General features: G+C 37.4%; 1 protein-coding gene across 2 annotated transcripts in view; it reads right to left on the bottom strand.

Annotated features, from left to right (window-relative positions):
- Positions 1 to 15,137, bottom strand: part of LRP2 (LDL receptor related protein 2) — a 122,468-nt gene that overhangs the window by 88,537 nt on the left and 18,794 nt on the right. For both annotated transcript variants that reach the window (XM_065670450.1, XM_065670451.1), the window contains exons 2-9: positions 14,374 to 14,481; positions 12,100 to 12,222; positions 9,625 to 9,741; positions 4,290 to 4,400; positions 4,055 to 4,168; positions 3,751 to 3,867; positions 2,773 to 2,916; positions 1,308 to 1,427 (exon numbers count right to left, since the gene is read on the bottom strand). In XM_065670450.1, coding sequence (XP_065526522.1) covers positions 1,308 to 1,427; positions 2,773 to 2,916; positions 3,751 to 3,867; positions 4,055 to 4,168; positions 4,290 to 4,400; positions 9,625 to 9,741; positions 12,100 to 12,222; positions 14,374 to 14,481 — 954 coding nt within the window. The remainder of the gene's footprint in view (positions 1 to 1,307; positions 1,428 to 2,772; positions 2,917 to 3,750; positions 3,868 to 4,054; positions 4,169 to 4,289; positions 4,401 to 9,624; positions 9,742 to 12,099; positions 12,223 to 14,373; positions 14,482 to 15,137) is intronic.

Genomic DNA, 15,137 nt, shown 5'->3' with positions numbered 1-15,137 from the left:
AAGTAGAAAATGAGATCTCAATTATTCTTCCTACTGGAACTTCTGTTGTCAAACATTTATTAACACATAAGTGAAATTGAAATATTTCCTAGGTAGCACATTTTTGTACTGAAAAAAAACCTTCTCAGAGGCTTTCTAGCTTCCACGTGTTAAAAACCTTCACTATATAGTGAGCCAGAAGCAAAAGAAGACAGATTGAAAACATGGTTTCAAAAAGTAATACACTCTGCTAATACTACAGTTCCATTCTTCTGGCCTTAAACCAAGAGCACTGATTCAAACCAAGATCTGGAATTATACACTACTGACTGGGAGCCACTCCTCCATGACAAGTTTTGCTCCCACTAAAGATACATGCCTAGATCTTGGCAAACCAAAACACATTCACTCAGATTTACAAGCCAGAATGAGATAGCTAGGTCTACAAGGCAGTGAAAGAACAATGGAAGACTCACTGAGAATGCACCAGGCTTGCAAGTGTCCTTTATGTATTTCCCAAATACAGTCCTAAGTCACACAGTATTCCAAAAAGACCCGTTAGAGGCTGAGCACCCTGGAACACCTTTACTAGCAGAAACACCATAGCTTGGGTTGAAAACCCACAACAGATGTTTATCCAGGTTCTTTTATTAGGGGTGCTAATTTTTACAATTCTTAAGTTACTCTATTTCCAGTTACCAAGATAAATCATTTGTACTACCATGGGTTTGTTCTACGAAGTTACAGCAGCTACGGAATAGAAATACAACACCAAAATACCTGTTACCTTTACATTTTTGCAAGTATTCTTCATTTTCTTGTAAATAATGCATATATTGAAATCCTATAGGCCATACAGCCATTCCATAGTGCAAATACAAAACACCCTTTTCATTTTTAAAGTACAACATTCTACTGTCTTTATATATAGCCAGTTTCAGAACACATCAAACTCTTCAATATCTATAACAGCTTTTCCAGGCATACAACACCACACATCCCTGGAGCAGAAATAAACTCTTCCAATATAACCACTAAAAGACCTGTAAAAAAACTGATAACAAAACAGCAATCCAAGAGTAAATATTTTAAAACATAATTATGCTCTGATTATGTCTTTCATGGTCTTACTGGAAGAGATCTTTAGGATATCTCTCTAGCTTGTTTCTGTGTTACCATGCTGTCCCTGTACTTCTTAGACTTTTATTCTTTTGCTGACTCTTTTTTGCCATCCACCCATTTGGAACTTACTTCCTGGAATCCAAACTTTCCCAATGAAATGTGAGAAGGTACTAGGTATCTTCTAGATATCACTGTACTTCACTTACCAATACAAGTACGACTGTCATTGTTACTTATTATATATCCTGCAGGGCAATAACACATCCCTCCTGACGGAGAAGAATGACAGCGATACTGGCAACTCAGAGCAGCACAGTATGATATGTCTGGAAAGGAAATAAAATAGTTCAGAAATACAATTACACATATTACCAGTAGAACAGCTTTTTGCCTAACATTTACAAAGCTACTGTCTTTTCTATGCAGGGTCTATAATTTCAGGAACAGCTTCTTAAAACTTACCTGCACGAGAAAGTATATCTCATATTCCATGAAATCACATACAGGCAGGCAAGGAAATGGAAGACAGAACATAAGCTACTATGCATAACAGGTTTTCAGAACAGAGCTGAAGGACAAGCATCAGTCTTATATGAACCATCACTGGTAAGTGCCATGTAAAAAGCTGCACAGAGGAAGCCACCTGCAATGCACCATACCTTTCTCTGGTTCCACCAAACCTACTTGTGAACAACACATCCTCAACCTCTATCTATTGTCACAGAACCTCAACATCTACTCTTTCATGCAGAAAAAACTCTATTATATTAAGAAGAGTATATACATAACTCCAACATATTAGAGTATATTGGTTGGGTTGTCTTTATTCCTTTTTTCTCTTCTTTTTTCTTTCACCACTTCTCCCTTTCCTTTTACTACTACTCAATAAGAAGTTCAGTGATAGGTGATCAAATTATGATGGTAAAGCACTTGCTGACTTGCACCTCCTTTTCCTCAGTTTCTTCTGTTAAATGCTTTCCTTTGCAGCTGATATCTGATGTTACTACTAAACCACTCAGCAAAGCAAGAGATGCTTTTTTTTACAGTGAAGTGTAATTTCCAATTTTTTTCTGCCCTCCTATTCCAAAAGGTAGGATTTTATTAACAAGAATTTTCCTCTTCCTGGACATTAAAAATGTAAAATACCATGGTCCTGATTCTCAGAAGGAATCAGTGTTCATAAGAGTGAAATTAACAGGAACTATGAATGCTCACTGCCACCAACAGAGAAAACCCAGTATACAACTAAATGGAGAACCAGATATCCTAGGTGAAATGCAAAAATGACATAGCCAAGGCTCGGGATATAATTCAGTCCTGTGTTCTGACCAATATACAATATTCCTTCTTACTTTCAAAAAGTGAAAACCACAGATATTTAAACAAAAAATTTCTATATCGCACACCTTTCCCTGCCTTCTTGAACACATTTTAGGATATGGAGAGTGAGATAAAAATCCTCATTTGTGAAATTTCATGTACAGATTTACAAAAGGAATGGTCTGTTCACAACATACATGCCTCTTTCAGACCATCCAGTCAAAATAGTACCAACAAAAATAGTGAGATTCCAAAATTTCAGCATTGTTTAGGGGAGAAAAGGTGAATGTAAAAAGATGTCAGTTCTGATGTTTCTGCTATTCTGTGTATGCTTTTGATTCTAATACATACTGCAGTGCCTGCCCGCAGTGATGTTAGTTTCATCTTCTCCTGCAGGACAGTCTGCAGCCCCATCACACACTTTCCCAATCGGAATGCACTGTCCTGAACCAGGGCAGGCCCACTCTCCTGGGTAGCATTCATGTTGACCGCTTTCTATGGAAAGAAAAACAAGAATAACTGAGAAATATGTTTCAAATAATACTTAGAATTTCTTCCCAAACAGCTTCCAAAGCATCTCTATCCTTCATTATTCAGCTTCTGGTTCTTGCACACAGCTAAGAAAGACTATAAAAGAAACAGCATCTATACTTTCTTGTTATGCTTTCTTTTACCTTCTAAGTACAATGCAAACAATACTTCTGAGACCCATGAGTCTTTCTAGTTTTTTGTGTTGTAAGAAATACTAAAACAATTTAAATTTAGACAAACTAGTGCACCAGAAACTGACCTATAGCTTTGTGGTTTCAAAACATGCACAGGCTATCTGGATAAAGAGAATAATGCTCATTGTAGAAAAGGACAATGAAAGAGAAAAAAGCCCACGCTTTCATTCATTAAAATTTCTGTTTCTTGCATGACAAATCTTGGCAGGAACTGAGTTATTTTCATTTTCAACCAATTGATTTTGGTTATTAGGAACTTCATGTCTCTTAACAGATGACATAAAAATCTCCACAGGAACAAAAAAACACAAAAGATGTAAGAGAAAATGTAAAAGAAAAACAGATGTTGCTATATGCTAACTTATTATGCAGCATACTTAGTATCACAACAACAACTCAATAACTCTCATACACACAACAATAAAAACCACTGCATAAATTTAAAAAAAACCCAACACAAAACCCAGAAACTGGTAAAGATGGAATTCTAAGGTTTTTCCCAGAATTAAAATGGATTCAGAACATCTTGATTGGTCAAAACTTCATAAAAGTACTTAGTGAGGTCTTCCTCTGAAAATCATTAGAAGTTAGCATTATTATATACCACATCCTCTTTCATCTTCATTATCTTCACAATCATCATCTCCATCACATATCCAGCTCTGATGAATGCAACGGCCACTTGGGCAGGTGAAGAAGTTGCCTCTGCAAGTTGCATAAGCTATCGAAGGAAACATGAGAAAATCAGATTACTCTAAGTGACTAAAAGGTTAGAAATAGCAATATTGTGTCACGGAACAGTGAATATCTTTTGATGGCTGTATAGCTAAGCAGTCTACTTCCTGCCATCTGCTTGAACCAGCTCTTAGTAAAACAGTTGAAGAGAGTAAAAAACCCCAAAATCATACTGCAAGAGTTTTCATCACTCCTGTCTCCGCAGTCGTCATCATGGTCACAGATAAAGGCTCGTGGGATACATTCTCCATTAGCACACTGAAACTGTGTACTGCTGCATCCATGCGCTGAAAAAGATTTTAGCACAGAAAGACACACAAAAAATCTGTCAGAAAACATCAATCTTGAATTCTAACAGAGGGTCTATAAAGCATATCTATTTGGGATCACTTTGCATATGGAACTTACTGCAGTTAGCTTCATCAGAAGAATCTCTGCAATCAACTCTGCCATCACATCGCTGGCTTGCATTGAAACATGCTCCATTTGCACATGACAACTGTTCACATCTTGGATAGTCTACAATAAGAAATCCTTCAGTTTTAGCAAGAACGTTAGACTACAGTTTATAATGAGTCATACATATGCAGTGTCAACAAAAAATCTTGAACTATAGGAAAACAAAAAAGGAACACAACTTCCCATACTACTACTGACAAAATCTATCTACTGACTACTATTGACAATCACTACACTGTCTCCTCCAACACGTATTATGTTATAATTAGGTTATTATGTCATGTGTATGCTTTTCATAGATGCTACAAAACCTCATAAGAAAAAAGGGGAAAATTAGATGCCCTCTCACACCCTGAAAAGATCTGCAGCCCAAACAGTTTACAATATGACAGAAAACAATGCAACACAGGAGAGCAAGTAGTGAACGTTTATTTTACCTACTTGTTCCTCAGTTTTATACTTTATTGATCTTAAAAGTGCTTAGGTAGTGAAGTTCCTGAAATTTACAGTTCCTATGTCCTCTTAGGATGTCGTGTATTCTCAAACTCAGAAACTTCACAGTTTTATGGTTTTGTTCTAATTAAGCCAAGGATGTTAAACTTTCAAGACTATGATCAACTTCAGCATCTTTGGTTTTTATTACAAGTTTCCCCCTTCTTAAAACAAAAGATCCTGCAGAATGAGAGATTTTTCAGTTTCCGGCTGTTTTACTTATGTAAATGACTTACAGACCAACACAAGGGATTATTTTAAACAACTTAGAAACAATCCTGTAAACACTTATGCATAAAGCTATCAGTGAGTTGAATGGAACTATCCGACAAATTAAGCATGTGCATGTGTTAAATTTCTCTGTACACACCTGATCCCAGAGCAACACATTTGGGTATAAAAACCTACAGCTATGCAAGAGCCGATAGCGATCAGAGAAGCTGATCATATTGTCTTTGTTCTAGGGGGCACGTGGAAAAAGCATTAATGCCCTGTGAGTGTCCAGGAACTATGTAAAAACCCAAGTAATGGATCTCTTTCAGTGACTTGGAAATGTTTTGTTTTTAATGGATCAGTGACAGATGGATGGGAAAAAGCTAAAAAGTAAGGATAGGGTTCTGAATTAAAAGGACAAGGCAGGTAGTTTGCATCTAAGAATACAGCTGTGTAAGAGGAAAGAGAGAAAGGAGATAGTATAAGACTGAACATGGGATTAGGAGAGAAAAGAGAAGGGACAGAAAAATATGAACATTTTTCTTTCATCTTGCTTTTAATTGTGAAGAGACTCCAACAAGAACATTGTTTCCTTTATCTTTTCCTCCCAAGAGTGTTTGGCTAATTACAGGAAACTGAAGAGATCTCTTCCTAGTGATCACAGTTCCTAGAAGATAATACAAGTTTTGTGCAAACAAGGGGAAATCCAGGTCCACTCATTCTAATGCTAAGAAAGAGAGGGAGCTCTTCTTCCTCTCCCCTTCTTCACAGGCATCTCTTCTTCACTGAAATACTTCTCCACAAACTGTCTTCCCTGTGGCATGCCAGCACTTCAGTTGCAAAATATGAACAACTGGCAAACACCAGCACAAATGACACATAAGGCACCTGGCTCATTGTAACCCAAACTATTTTGGGGCAACAGCTGGAAACACATTTAAATGGCATGTTTCAATGTACACACGTGGAAGATCCTTGAAAGCTATGTCACAGGAATTGTTAGGCCTACATTATTTTGCTCTCTAACACTTCAATTCTGCAAGTTGAAAATAAATCCATCCAAAAAACAGTAACAGGAAACAATTGCAACCTGGCCTTGATTCCTGATTTTGATCCCTGCCACTCTAAGCTTTGGCTGCCTTCTTTACTTTGCTACAGTTTTGCCTCTTCCTGTTTCAAACTCTCCCTGGTACAGATATTTCCTCCAGCCTGAACTTCTACAGTCCTGCAGCTGTTACATGTAATTTGTTCAACATCAAGAACATCAGCCTCTGACCACAAGCATTTTCTTCCTTCTTGGACTGTGTTCTCTCCAGTTCTTAATCTTTGTTCACTGGCGCCCCGATCTCCACAGATTCATCCCAGACCTGGCTGTTCACTTCCTGACCACAGCAGCTATTTAGCGTAGGCAAACAGGAGTCAGGAATTAACAGGTTAGGCAGTTGACCCATGCCAGCAACTCAACACAAAAATTAGAATAAAAAATACAGAGTTTCTGGGTCTGAACTGTGCCCATCAGCCTCAAACAACACAGCCTTTAAATACTTCCCCTTTATCTCTGATGGCCTCAGTGCAGTGTTTAGCTGCCAGAAATGTATGAGGAAGGTTATTCTGTCAGTCACAGCAAACCAAAATGGCTAGGATTTTCAGTTTTCAACTATGAAGCTGAGGTAGGAGAGAGAATTCTACCCTTAACTGAAAAAAACAAAGTATGTAGCACAGAAAAATGGAACCAGTATTGGCTGCTTACTCCCAAAATGTACTTGCTACCCCAAATAATCTGTGTTTCATTCTTCATTTCTACAGTTTTAAAATGAAGGTATTTGCTAGCTGCTGATTACTAAAAAGGTGGTGGATTTTTTATATATATATATATATATATATATATATATATATATATTCAAAGAAAATTTTAAAAACCATAATTTTATGAAATTAAAGCAGCTTCAATGCACTAATTATGTCACCTGCAGCTGAAACATTGTTCTGATGTTTATCTTAGCCTCTGCATGGGTAGTTTTCTCTCACTGTTAATCCCATTAGCAGTAAAATGGACTAAGACTTTGAATTCCTTTGTTCTATTTTTTTACATGTCTAATTGCTGAGTTACTTCATATCAGTGACATTGTACATTTGACTGGTTTCTTAAATAATGTAACTTATTCAGTAACGAAACTTTATCTTCTTTACAATCTAAATCTGCTTCCAGACAGATCAGTGAGCACAAGGCATAAGTAAACGAACATGCTTAGTTTGTATTTTGTATTGCTTAACAGAATCCATTCTAAATAGCTTTTTTCTCTCATTATTCGTGGATGTTTCATTTCTATTTTTGAAACCTTTTAGTGTAAATTAAATAATGGGAAATTAATGACAAAGGAAAAGGCCAAAATATTTATATTCCTCTTGTATTGGTTTATATCAGATAGCATGGAAAAGGAAATGAATGAAAGAGTGGAAAAATGAATATTCAAAGCAAGTATTTGAATCTGCTTCAAAACAGTAAATTTTAAGACTTACATCAAACCCTACTGTATAGTTAAACATAAAATCCCCAAATTATTAATTGTATCTTATGAGTTCTGTTTTAAAGCTCTACACCTTGCAAAGACAGAGAGGAACTAAAATTAACCAGCCTGTCTGGAAGGGTCTTGTCATTACATTCTCCTCAATTCTCTTGTCTTCAGCACCATCACATTTCTTTAAACTAGTCAAACACTCCTCCTTTCAATATTCGAATTCACTGTCATTCTTCTGTCTTAGAAGGACTGTCAACACATATTCTAATAAACCAGAGTAGAGGTTGCTGAACGATATGAGGCAGTCCCTCCCCCTGGGGCTAAATATGCTGCCTTCACAACAGTCATGGGGCCTACTGGCTGATGCAGCACTGATTGGGTTTCCCACACAGCAGTAAAGCGCTACTGTTAAGATATCTAGAGGCCCCTTTCCAAACTGCCTTTTTAATTTACCTAGTTGAGAACGTTAAACATGAAATAAAATGAGCACTTCCATTTTCAGACATCACAGCAGCTTCTAGGCTGAAAAAAAGAATTGTGAGTATTGTCCTTAGGACTCCACTCCCACTGTGCACAGGTTCACTGTATTATGATGACCACACCATTTTACCTGGCTGTTCTACACTGCCTTCAGTGACTACTCACAGAGTGCTCCCAGAGGTTCTGAGCAGTTCCTCTTTTTTAATTCACGAATAATGTATTTTTTTTTAACAAGTATCTTTTCTCCAGGATTTTTTTATGTGCCACAGTTTTACTAAATTAAGTTACCAATCTCTTTCCTTTCTCTAAAGTGTAAGAGAAAAAAAAAGCCAACCTACAGAAGATATTCTTCCAGCAATGGTATGGGATACTTTGGATCCTGGCTTTTAGCCATTTGTGTTGGTGACCTTAGAACTGGCTGTGGGTCTATCTCATGCAAAAGTTCCAAGCTGGCTGTCTAAGCAACCTTCTATTCCAGAGTACCAAATAGTTCTAAGTCAACTTTCATTCTACAGAGTGTACATTTTAGGCAGTTGTAAGTCAGGGATAAAATACACTAACAGCTGGCTGACTATGTAATATGCTGGTTTTCTTTTACAGAGCATGTGCATATGCCCTTTTTTCCTCTAAGCACAGCCATTAACAATGTTTTCTGTCTTGTTTCTTTACCCATGACACTTAGCATCCTAACTTCTTCCTCCACTGTCCACCCCACGTCTAGTTCTGAGTGAAGTTTATAGTTACGTCTTTTTCCCAAAGGCACACTAAGTTCCAACAGCTGGAATAGCAGCTCATATGTTACGTGTCACTCATGACATGTAAAGCTTTCCCTTAATACTAACAGTGAACAGGCATGCTGTTACACACTGCTGTATAAGTATTAGGCAAAAACATCTCTGAAAAATCTGGCCTCTATTCTGTAGCCAGCTGTCCTTTCCACCAGTACTCAACCTAGGCCAGCATCTAGGGCGGCTGCCACCAGTCAGTCAGGCAGCCTCAACTCTGTGGAAATTAGGCTGAAAAAAAACCTACTTGTCCATCTTCATTTTGTTGGCACAATATAAACAGCTTGTCTAAATACAGTATCACCCAGTGTTGCTTCATCTCCACAAGAAACTGCAGTCTAGAATACAAATGCTTTCGAAAGGGTCAAAGTCACTCAAAGAAGTGATTTGGGCTCAAATTCTGCTTTTCTATACAGGTTATACTTATCACTGATGTCATAAGAAGCATGCAATAAGGATACGAAAAAATTGGGCAAAGTTAGGTCTGAGACTCCCTAGGCTTTAAGCCATTTTAACATGGCTGGTTTTTTCCAATGCAATATTCATTATCCTTCAGACGATGACAGACAAGAAGCCCTGGTCCTATGGCAGCAGTTTGTATTTGAGTTCGCCAATAATGGATCTGTATCAGAACATCAGCTCTAATACACAAAAGAATCTGAAATTAAACTCTCATAATAAGCAGCATATTGTGGTCATCCTGTCCATCAACAAGCTCTTTAATCTTACAAATTTAATAAAATGCCACAGAGAGATGAGATGAAACTAGAGCTAGTGCTAAGAGTCAAGACTCACGGCAGACTCTTTCATCTGTTCCATCAGTGCAGTCCTTCACTCGATCGCACCAGTATGCACTCGGGATACATTGTCCATTTGAACATGTGAACTGCTGACTTGAGCATGTCCTTCCCGCTGCAAGAAACAGGCACTCAATCAATCTTTCCCATCAATCAAGATTTTTAATGAAGAACAAAATTATCCCTTCTTCCTCTAACTACTCCATCCTCCTCTCAAATGCTAGCACAAGACTTTCTTCCCCTGTACTTCTGTGTACTCAAGGAGATTAAAGAGCACTTGACAAACACATGGCAGATAACAGTTCTATGAGGCCTTCTGTAGCCTGCAAGGTCACTGCTTTTTTCCACTGAAGGGGCTGACCTCTAGGTTAAAAATTACCTCCCTATAATTGTTCTGGCTAAAAGATTAAGTTACTAATTCTCACCGTTTTAAAGTTTTCTCTATTATTCTACTTACTACATCAAAATCATCCACTAACTCCATTATTTGGTCAACTAGAATGCCATGATGTAAACACATCAGAACTAGATGTAAAGCACCGCTTTCTAATACAGCACGGACCTCAACAGTCAGGTTTCTTTTACATTCCTAACTACTAGAGGATGAAGAATAATTGTATCTCTTCTCATGACAGCTGTGGCAGTAAAAGCAACCACATAAAACTGCAATTCCACTTTGATTTTACTACAGCTAAATTCAATTCTCTGTTCTAGGGAAATAAATTGAATCTGAGAAGATACAGTTGAAGGGCAAAATTACTGCTAACTTTTCCTCCCTTCTGCCACCTGCACATTTGTTTCTTTCAAACTCATGCTATATCTCATCACCATCCCAGTCTGTACACTGGCATCAAGTCTGCTGTTTTACAGGGGCTCCACATTCCTCCTTCTGTCAGCAGTGTTTCCAAAGCAAGATCAACTACTGGGATACTGGTGTCATGAGTTAAAAGAAGAGGAAGACAGTAATGTAAAACAAATACTTTTTAATTCTGCATGTGTGACTCCCAGAGCTGTCAGCCATTCTCCTCAGGAAAAATGTTTAATGTTTCAGGAAGGAAAAACTCTCCCAGGGTTCCCAAGCAAAAAGATGAAGTCCCTTTAGAAGAATAAGGACAAATACCAGGAAATGGCTCTAAAACAGCTGCAGCAGCATTCTATAGTTACTAACACTCGAGATTAACCAGTATATGGAAGATGATGTTACAGTGACCCAGTTCAAAAGTCAACTCAGAGCTGTTGCTCATTTTGCATTTTGTATCTACAGTTATCTTAGTTAAAACATAACCAGCAGTTGCACTGCACCTTCTCAGAGGAAGAGGGGAACAAAAAGCAGTTAACTTTAGCTCCATTTTTTCCATTCAGTGGAACACGTATCAAGAGACAAAAGCGAAAACTGAGTCTGTGAGCAAAATCCTTCCAAAACTCATACCTGTGAACCTCCTCAAAATCAAAGGGGTTACTGAGTAGCTCCAGAGCTGTTCAGTTTAAATAGGTACCAAAAATTACACGTAGAATCAAAAGGAACATAAATTAAAGTTATCCTCATCACTTAAAGTAACTCCTAACACTAGAAGTAGCAGGGAAAAAGTTCCTTAGAACACTACACTTGTTCTTCCTATCTTATGCAAGAACACGGAGAATGTAATTTGGTATGATAATCACCTCAGCCCAATGTTCCTCATGTACTTAACTGTATGCAGTCCTTAAACTGTTTAGTTACAAAATTCAAAAATCAGAGTAACGTATTTTATTATTATCAGTATTTATCTTGCTGTCAATACTGAAATAAGAAAGAGCCTAAGGCTATGGCAGTTAGGCTGCTAAATGATTTCTTTGTTCTAAAATACACAGGTAACATTAAACACTAGTTTAAAACAGCAGTTCACTTGTTAATAGTATACTGCGTAGCATAATAAATTGAAATACTAATACAAATTGCTTCCTAAATTTAAGCTGTACAAATCATAACGAAAGACTCAACTCTCACCCCATATCAGGACTTTTTATATTCTTCCTGTCTGAATATGAGATAGAACAGCTCTGGTCATTTTAAATAATAATGCCAACAAATAGCATCACTTATTATAAATGGTACAAGAATCTTCAGCAGTGTTTACTTCAACTGACTGATATTTCCTCCTTTTTTAAATACATACAGATTTCTGACTTTTTGGAACTACTAAATTTCATATCAACTATAAAACTAATATCGCTGTATATTTTTCTCCTTTTTTTTCTCTTTTTAATTAACTGAAACATTGGTAATTTTCAGATTTCAAGACCTAGAGATGTCTTTTTGAACACACCTTCTGTATTTTATCTATTTCAGATTATTTTATTTCTAGAAACTAAAGAGACTCTTCTAGTAAAAGCTGTACCTAAATCAGGCTTGTTTCCATATGTCCTCAATATGCTGGTATGTGAACTACCTTATGTCACAAAGCTGATATAACATTAGAACTGAAATACTTACGACACTGTTGATGCTCATCTGAGCCATCTTCACAGTCTTCCTCATCATCACAAACCCATGAGTGTGGGATACATTCGCCATCAGTGAGACACTGAAACTGATTTCCCTCACAGGTAGGTTGTGCTAGTGTAAGCAATGAAAAAAAACATAATTTCACTGACATCTGGGAAAGCACTTTCAAAGAAAACTACTAAATAAGGCAAAAGAAGACTTAGGGTTCAAGTGTCAGTTGGCTGTAATTTCCATTAAGGAGGCATTTGACAAACCAAAGAAAATGGACAGAGCAAGGAAGGCAAAGTGGGCCAGCAGAAGGATGCTCAAAGGCAAAATTTAGATTAGTGAACTCCTGCATAAGAATCTTCAGTTTTGTGTTCTCTCATGGAAACACAAGCTCCTCTTGAAGGCAGGTTACAGGAAAAGCTTAAGGCTCTGAATTGCCTTCTTATGGCAGAGTCTGTTACACATGGAGTCACACTAGCTTCCCTAGTTTCACAGGGGTCTGCTCTCAATCTACCTCAGATGCTCTATCCCTGGTGGGAAGAAGGTCTTTCAAAACAAGCTCATGACTCTTCTCCGTGAATTCATGAGATGAAAGTGAGGGCCAGGTCAGAACAACCTGAATGTTGTTGGCCCAGCTCCACTCTGTACTTTTCAAATAGCCAAACAACAGGGAACTATTAGAGAGAAAGATGATGTTTGAAATTGTGTTACTGCTGATTCTATCCCTAGTTAACACTCCTGGGAAGAGCCACTCGTACAACACAGTCCAGCGACAGGACTCTGGTCTTCACCATCTTTTTTTCTTCAGGATTATGTTATTGCAGTATTGCAAAGTCAACTAGAAACACTTGTGCTCATGGCATGATACGTAAGCACAGCTACCAATGCAAACAAAGCATCAAGGAAGAAATGTAAATCACTCTGTAGATTTAGAGTTAAGAAGTACAAAACTACGTTAGAGGTAAAGTAATTAGAGGGATAAAATAGATCACATGTTACAGACAATGCACCTCATGCATATTTTCTTTGATTCCTGTTGTAAGAACCAAAGAATAACATTTCAATACAATTTTAATCTTTAGGCCAGTTTCAAACATTTTAAAAGTATTTTCCTAGATGCTTACATGTCCCACTGCCTATCACACATTAACATGTTGTTTTTAAAAGCAGTTAACTGAAAAAAATTAATTTTCATCTTCCTAGTTTATCACACATACAAAGACAAGAACAATTCAACTTCATGCTTAGAACTATGATGACTGTAGTAAATGTTGGTTCTTTTCATTTTTTATCTTTCACAAAGTCAACGTGAATTTTACCCACCCCTTGTTCAAAGCCCAACCACTTCTTTCCAGTTTCAGTTCAGAACTAATTGAAATAACAGGCTATAAGACTGTTAAAACCATTTTGTTTTTCCAGTTTAAAGCATTCTTCATCCAGAACTGCAATGGGTTTTGGAGTTAACTAAAGTGCTAAGCAACAAACCAGACTGCCAAGCTGTGTGAATGACCTCCAATTATTATATGGGTCAAGCAGCAATAGAACAAAACAGCGTGAAAAGATCCAACATAAATCAGTCTTTCTCAGTTATCAGCTGAGGGGCAAAAACTGACCTAACCTATAAGTGGGCTCATAACTGCACCAGCCCACGAAACCTTAAAAACCACTAGAACTGAGAAGGTGAAATGCACGCGAGTTCCTGAAAACAGACTGTGGAGGGCATTTCTTCATTTTCACAACCTTATAACATTCAGATTGAGCAATCTTTCTGCACTGATATAACAGCCCATCTGTATACAACTGTTGTCCATGAACTGCTGGAACTGAGGATAACACGACCAACTCTAGACAATTAACCAAGGCTCTACCTAGGGTGCAGTAGGTACATGTTATTGTCTAGGGCCTGAAAGATCAAAAATTTATAGCTCAACTGATGCCGACGGTAGCTGTATGTACATCTAACATTCAGGACTACTGCAATGATATAATACAATAGATTTCTACATCTACTTACAAAACAGCCATCAAAAGAAACTCAGATTTTTAAGAGAAGACTAAGTCATGTTAGAAGTGGAGCACTACTTGATTTTCAGACTAACTAAACCAATGGACTCAAGAAATACAACTCTTCAGCACATTCTGCAGTCTTCTCAAGACAACTAGGAGCTTTCTCCCCTTCCAGTATTCATCCTGTACCACAAGTACAGTCAGGCACACTAGGATCTCAGTATTTTTTATATTACAAAAAAGTTGCTCTATAGTTGTTTCACTTACGACAACCAGCTTCATCTGTATCATCCGAGCAATCTCTAGCCCCATCGCACCTCCAATCTGCAGGAATACAGCGTCCATTTCCGCATCGAAACTGCCCCTGCTCACATCCTGTGATAAAGCAGAGAAACAAGCAGGTTAGCAGTACCAGCACATAAAAACAGGCAGCGCAGTGCATTCCTGTCAAACAACTGCTATCAATCACTTTACATGAAAATGACAGAAAACATTGTGATAGTACAAAAAGTAAGTGCGTATACATATACATATATGTATAAATGATCACTAAGCACCCAGTCAACTGAAACAAACAAAAAACAACTAACTCAACTTTACAGGGCATTTTCCAATCAAATTCCTAGAAAATTCCTGTAATTTTAATATTTGTATATTATACAAACAAACAAAACAAACAATATAAAGAAAAAAACACAGGAAAAATAATCTAAACAAGTCTCACAGTAGTACCTATACTACAGAAACTTATTTAGCAAAAATTTATCAATTTTAAATTCACAAGGAGTATAGACTTAACTAAAGGTAGGGCATCATTTTCCTCATTACTTCTAAGGGCCAAACATGCTGAACATTAGTCCCACCCACAGTCCCTAAGGATTTAAAAAAATAATAATAATCCCCTTAGCTGAAGTGGAAATCTTGCTTCAGCAGTGACTGCCTGAAAGTATACAGAGATCTCAGCTTTGTTTTGGTTTTTAATAATGCCCCAATATTTGAAATCTTTCCTCTGAAGTACAGGAAAGCATGTC

The sequence above is a fragment of the Lathamus discolor genome, chromosome 3 (genome assembly GCF_037157495.1).
Source record: "Lathamus discolor isolate bLatDis1 chromosome 3, bLatDis1.hap1, whole genome shotgun sequence".
Taxonomy (NCBI): domain Eukaryota; kingdom Metazoa; phylum Chordata; class Aves; order Psittaciformes; family Psittacidae; genus Lathamus; species Lathamus discolor.
This window is presented reverse-complemented; position numbering and strand designations above follow the sequence as displayed.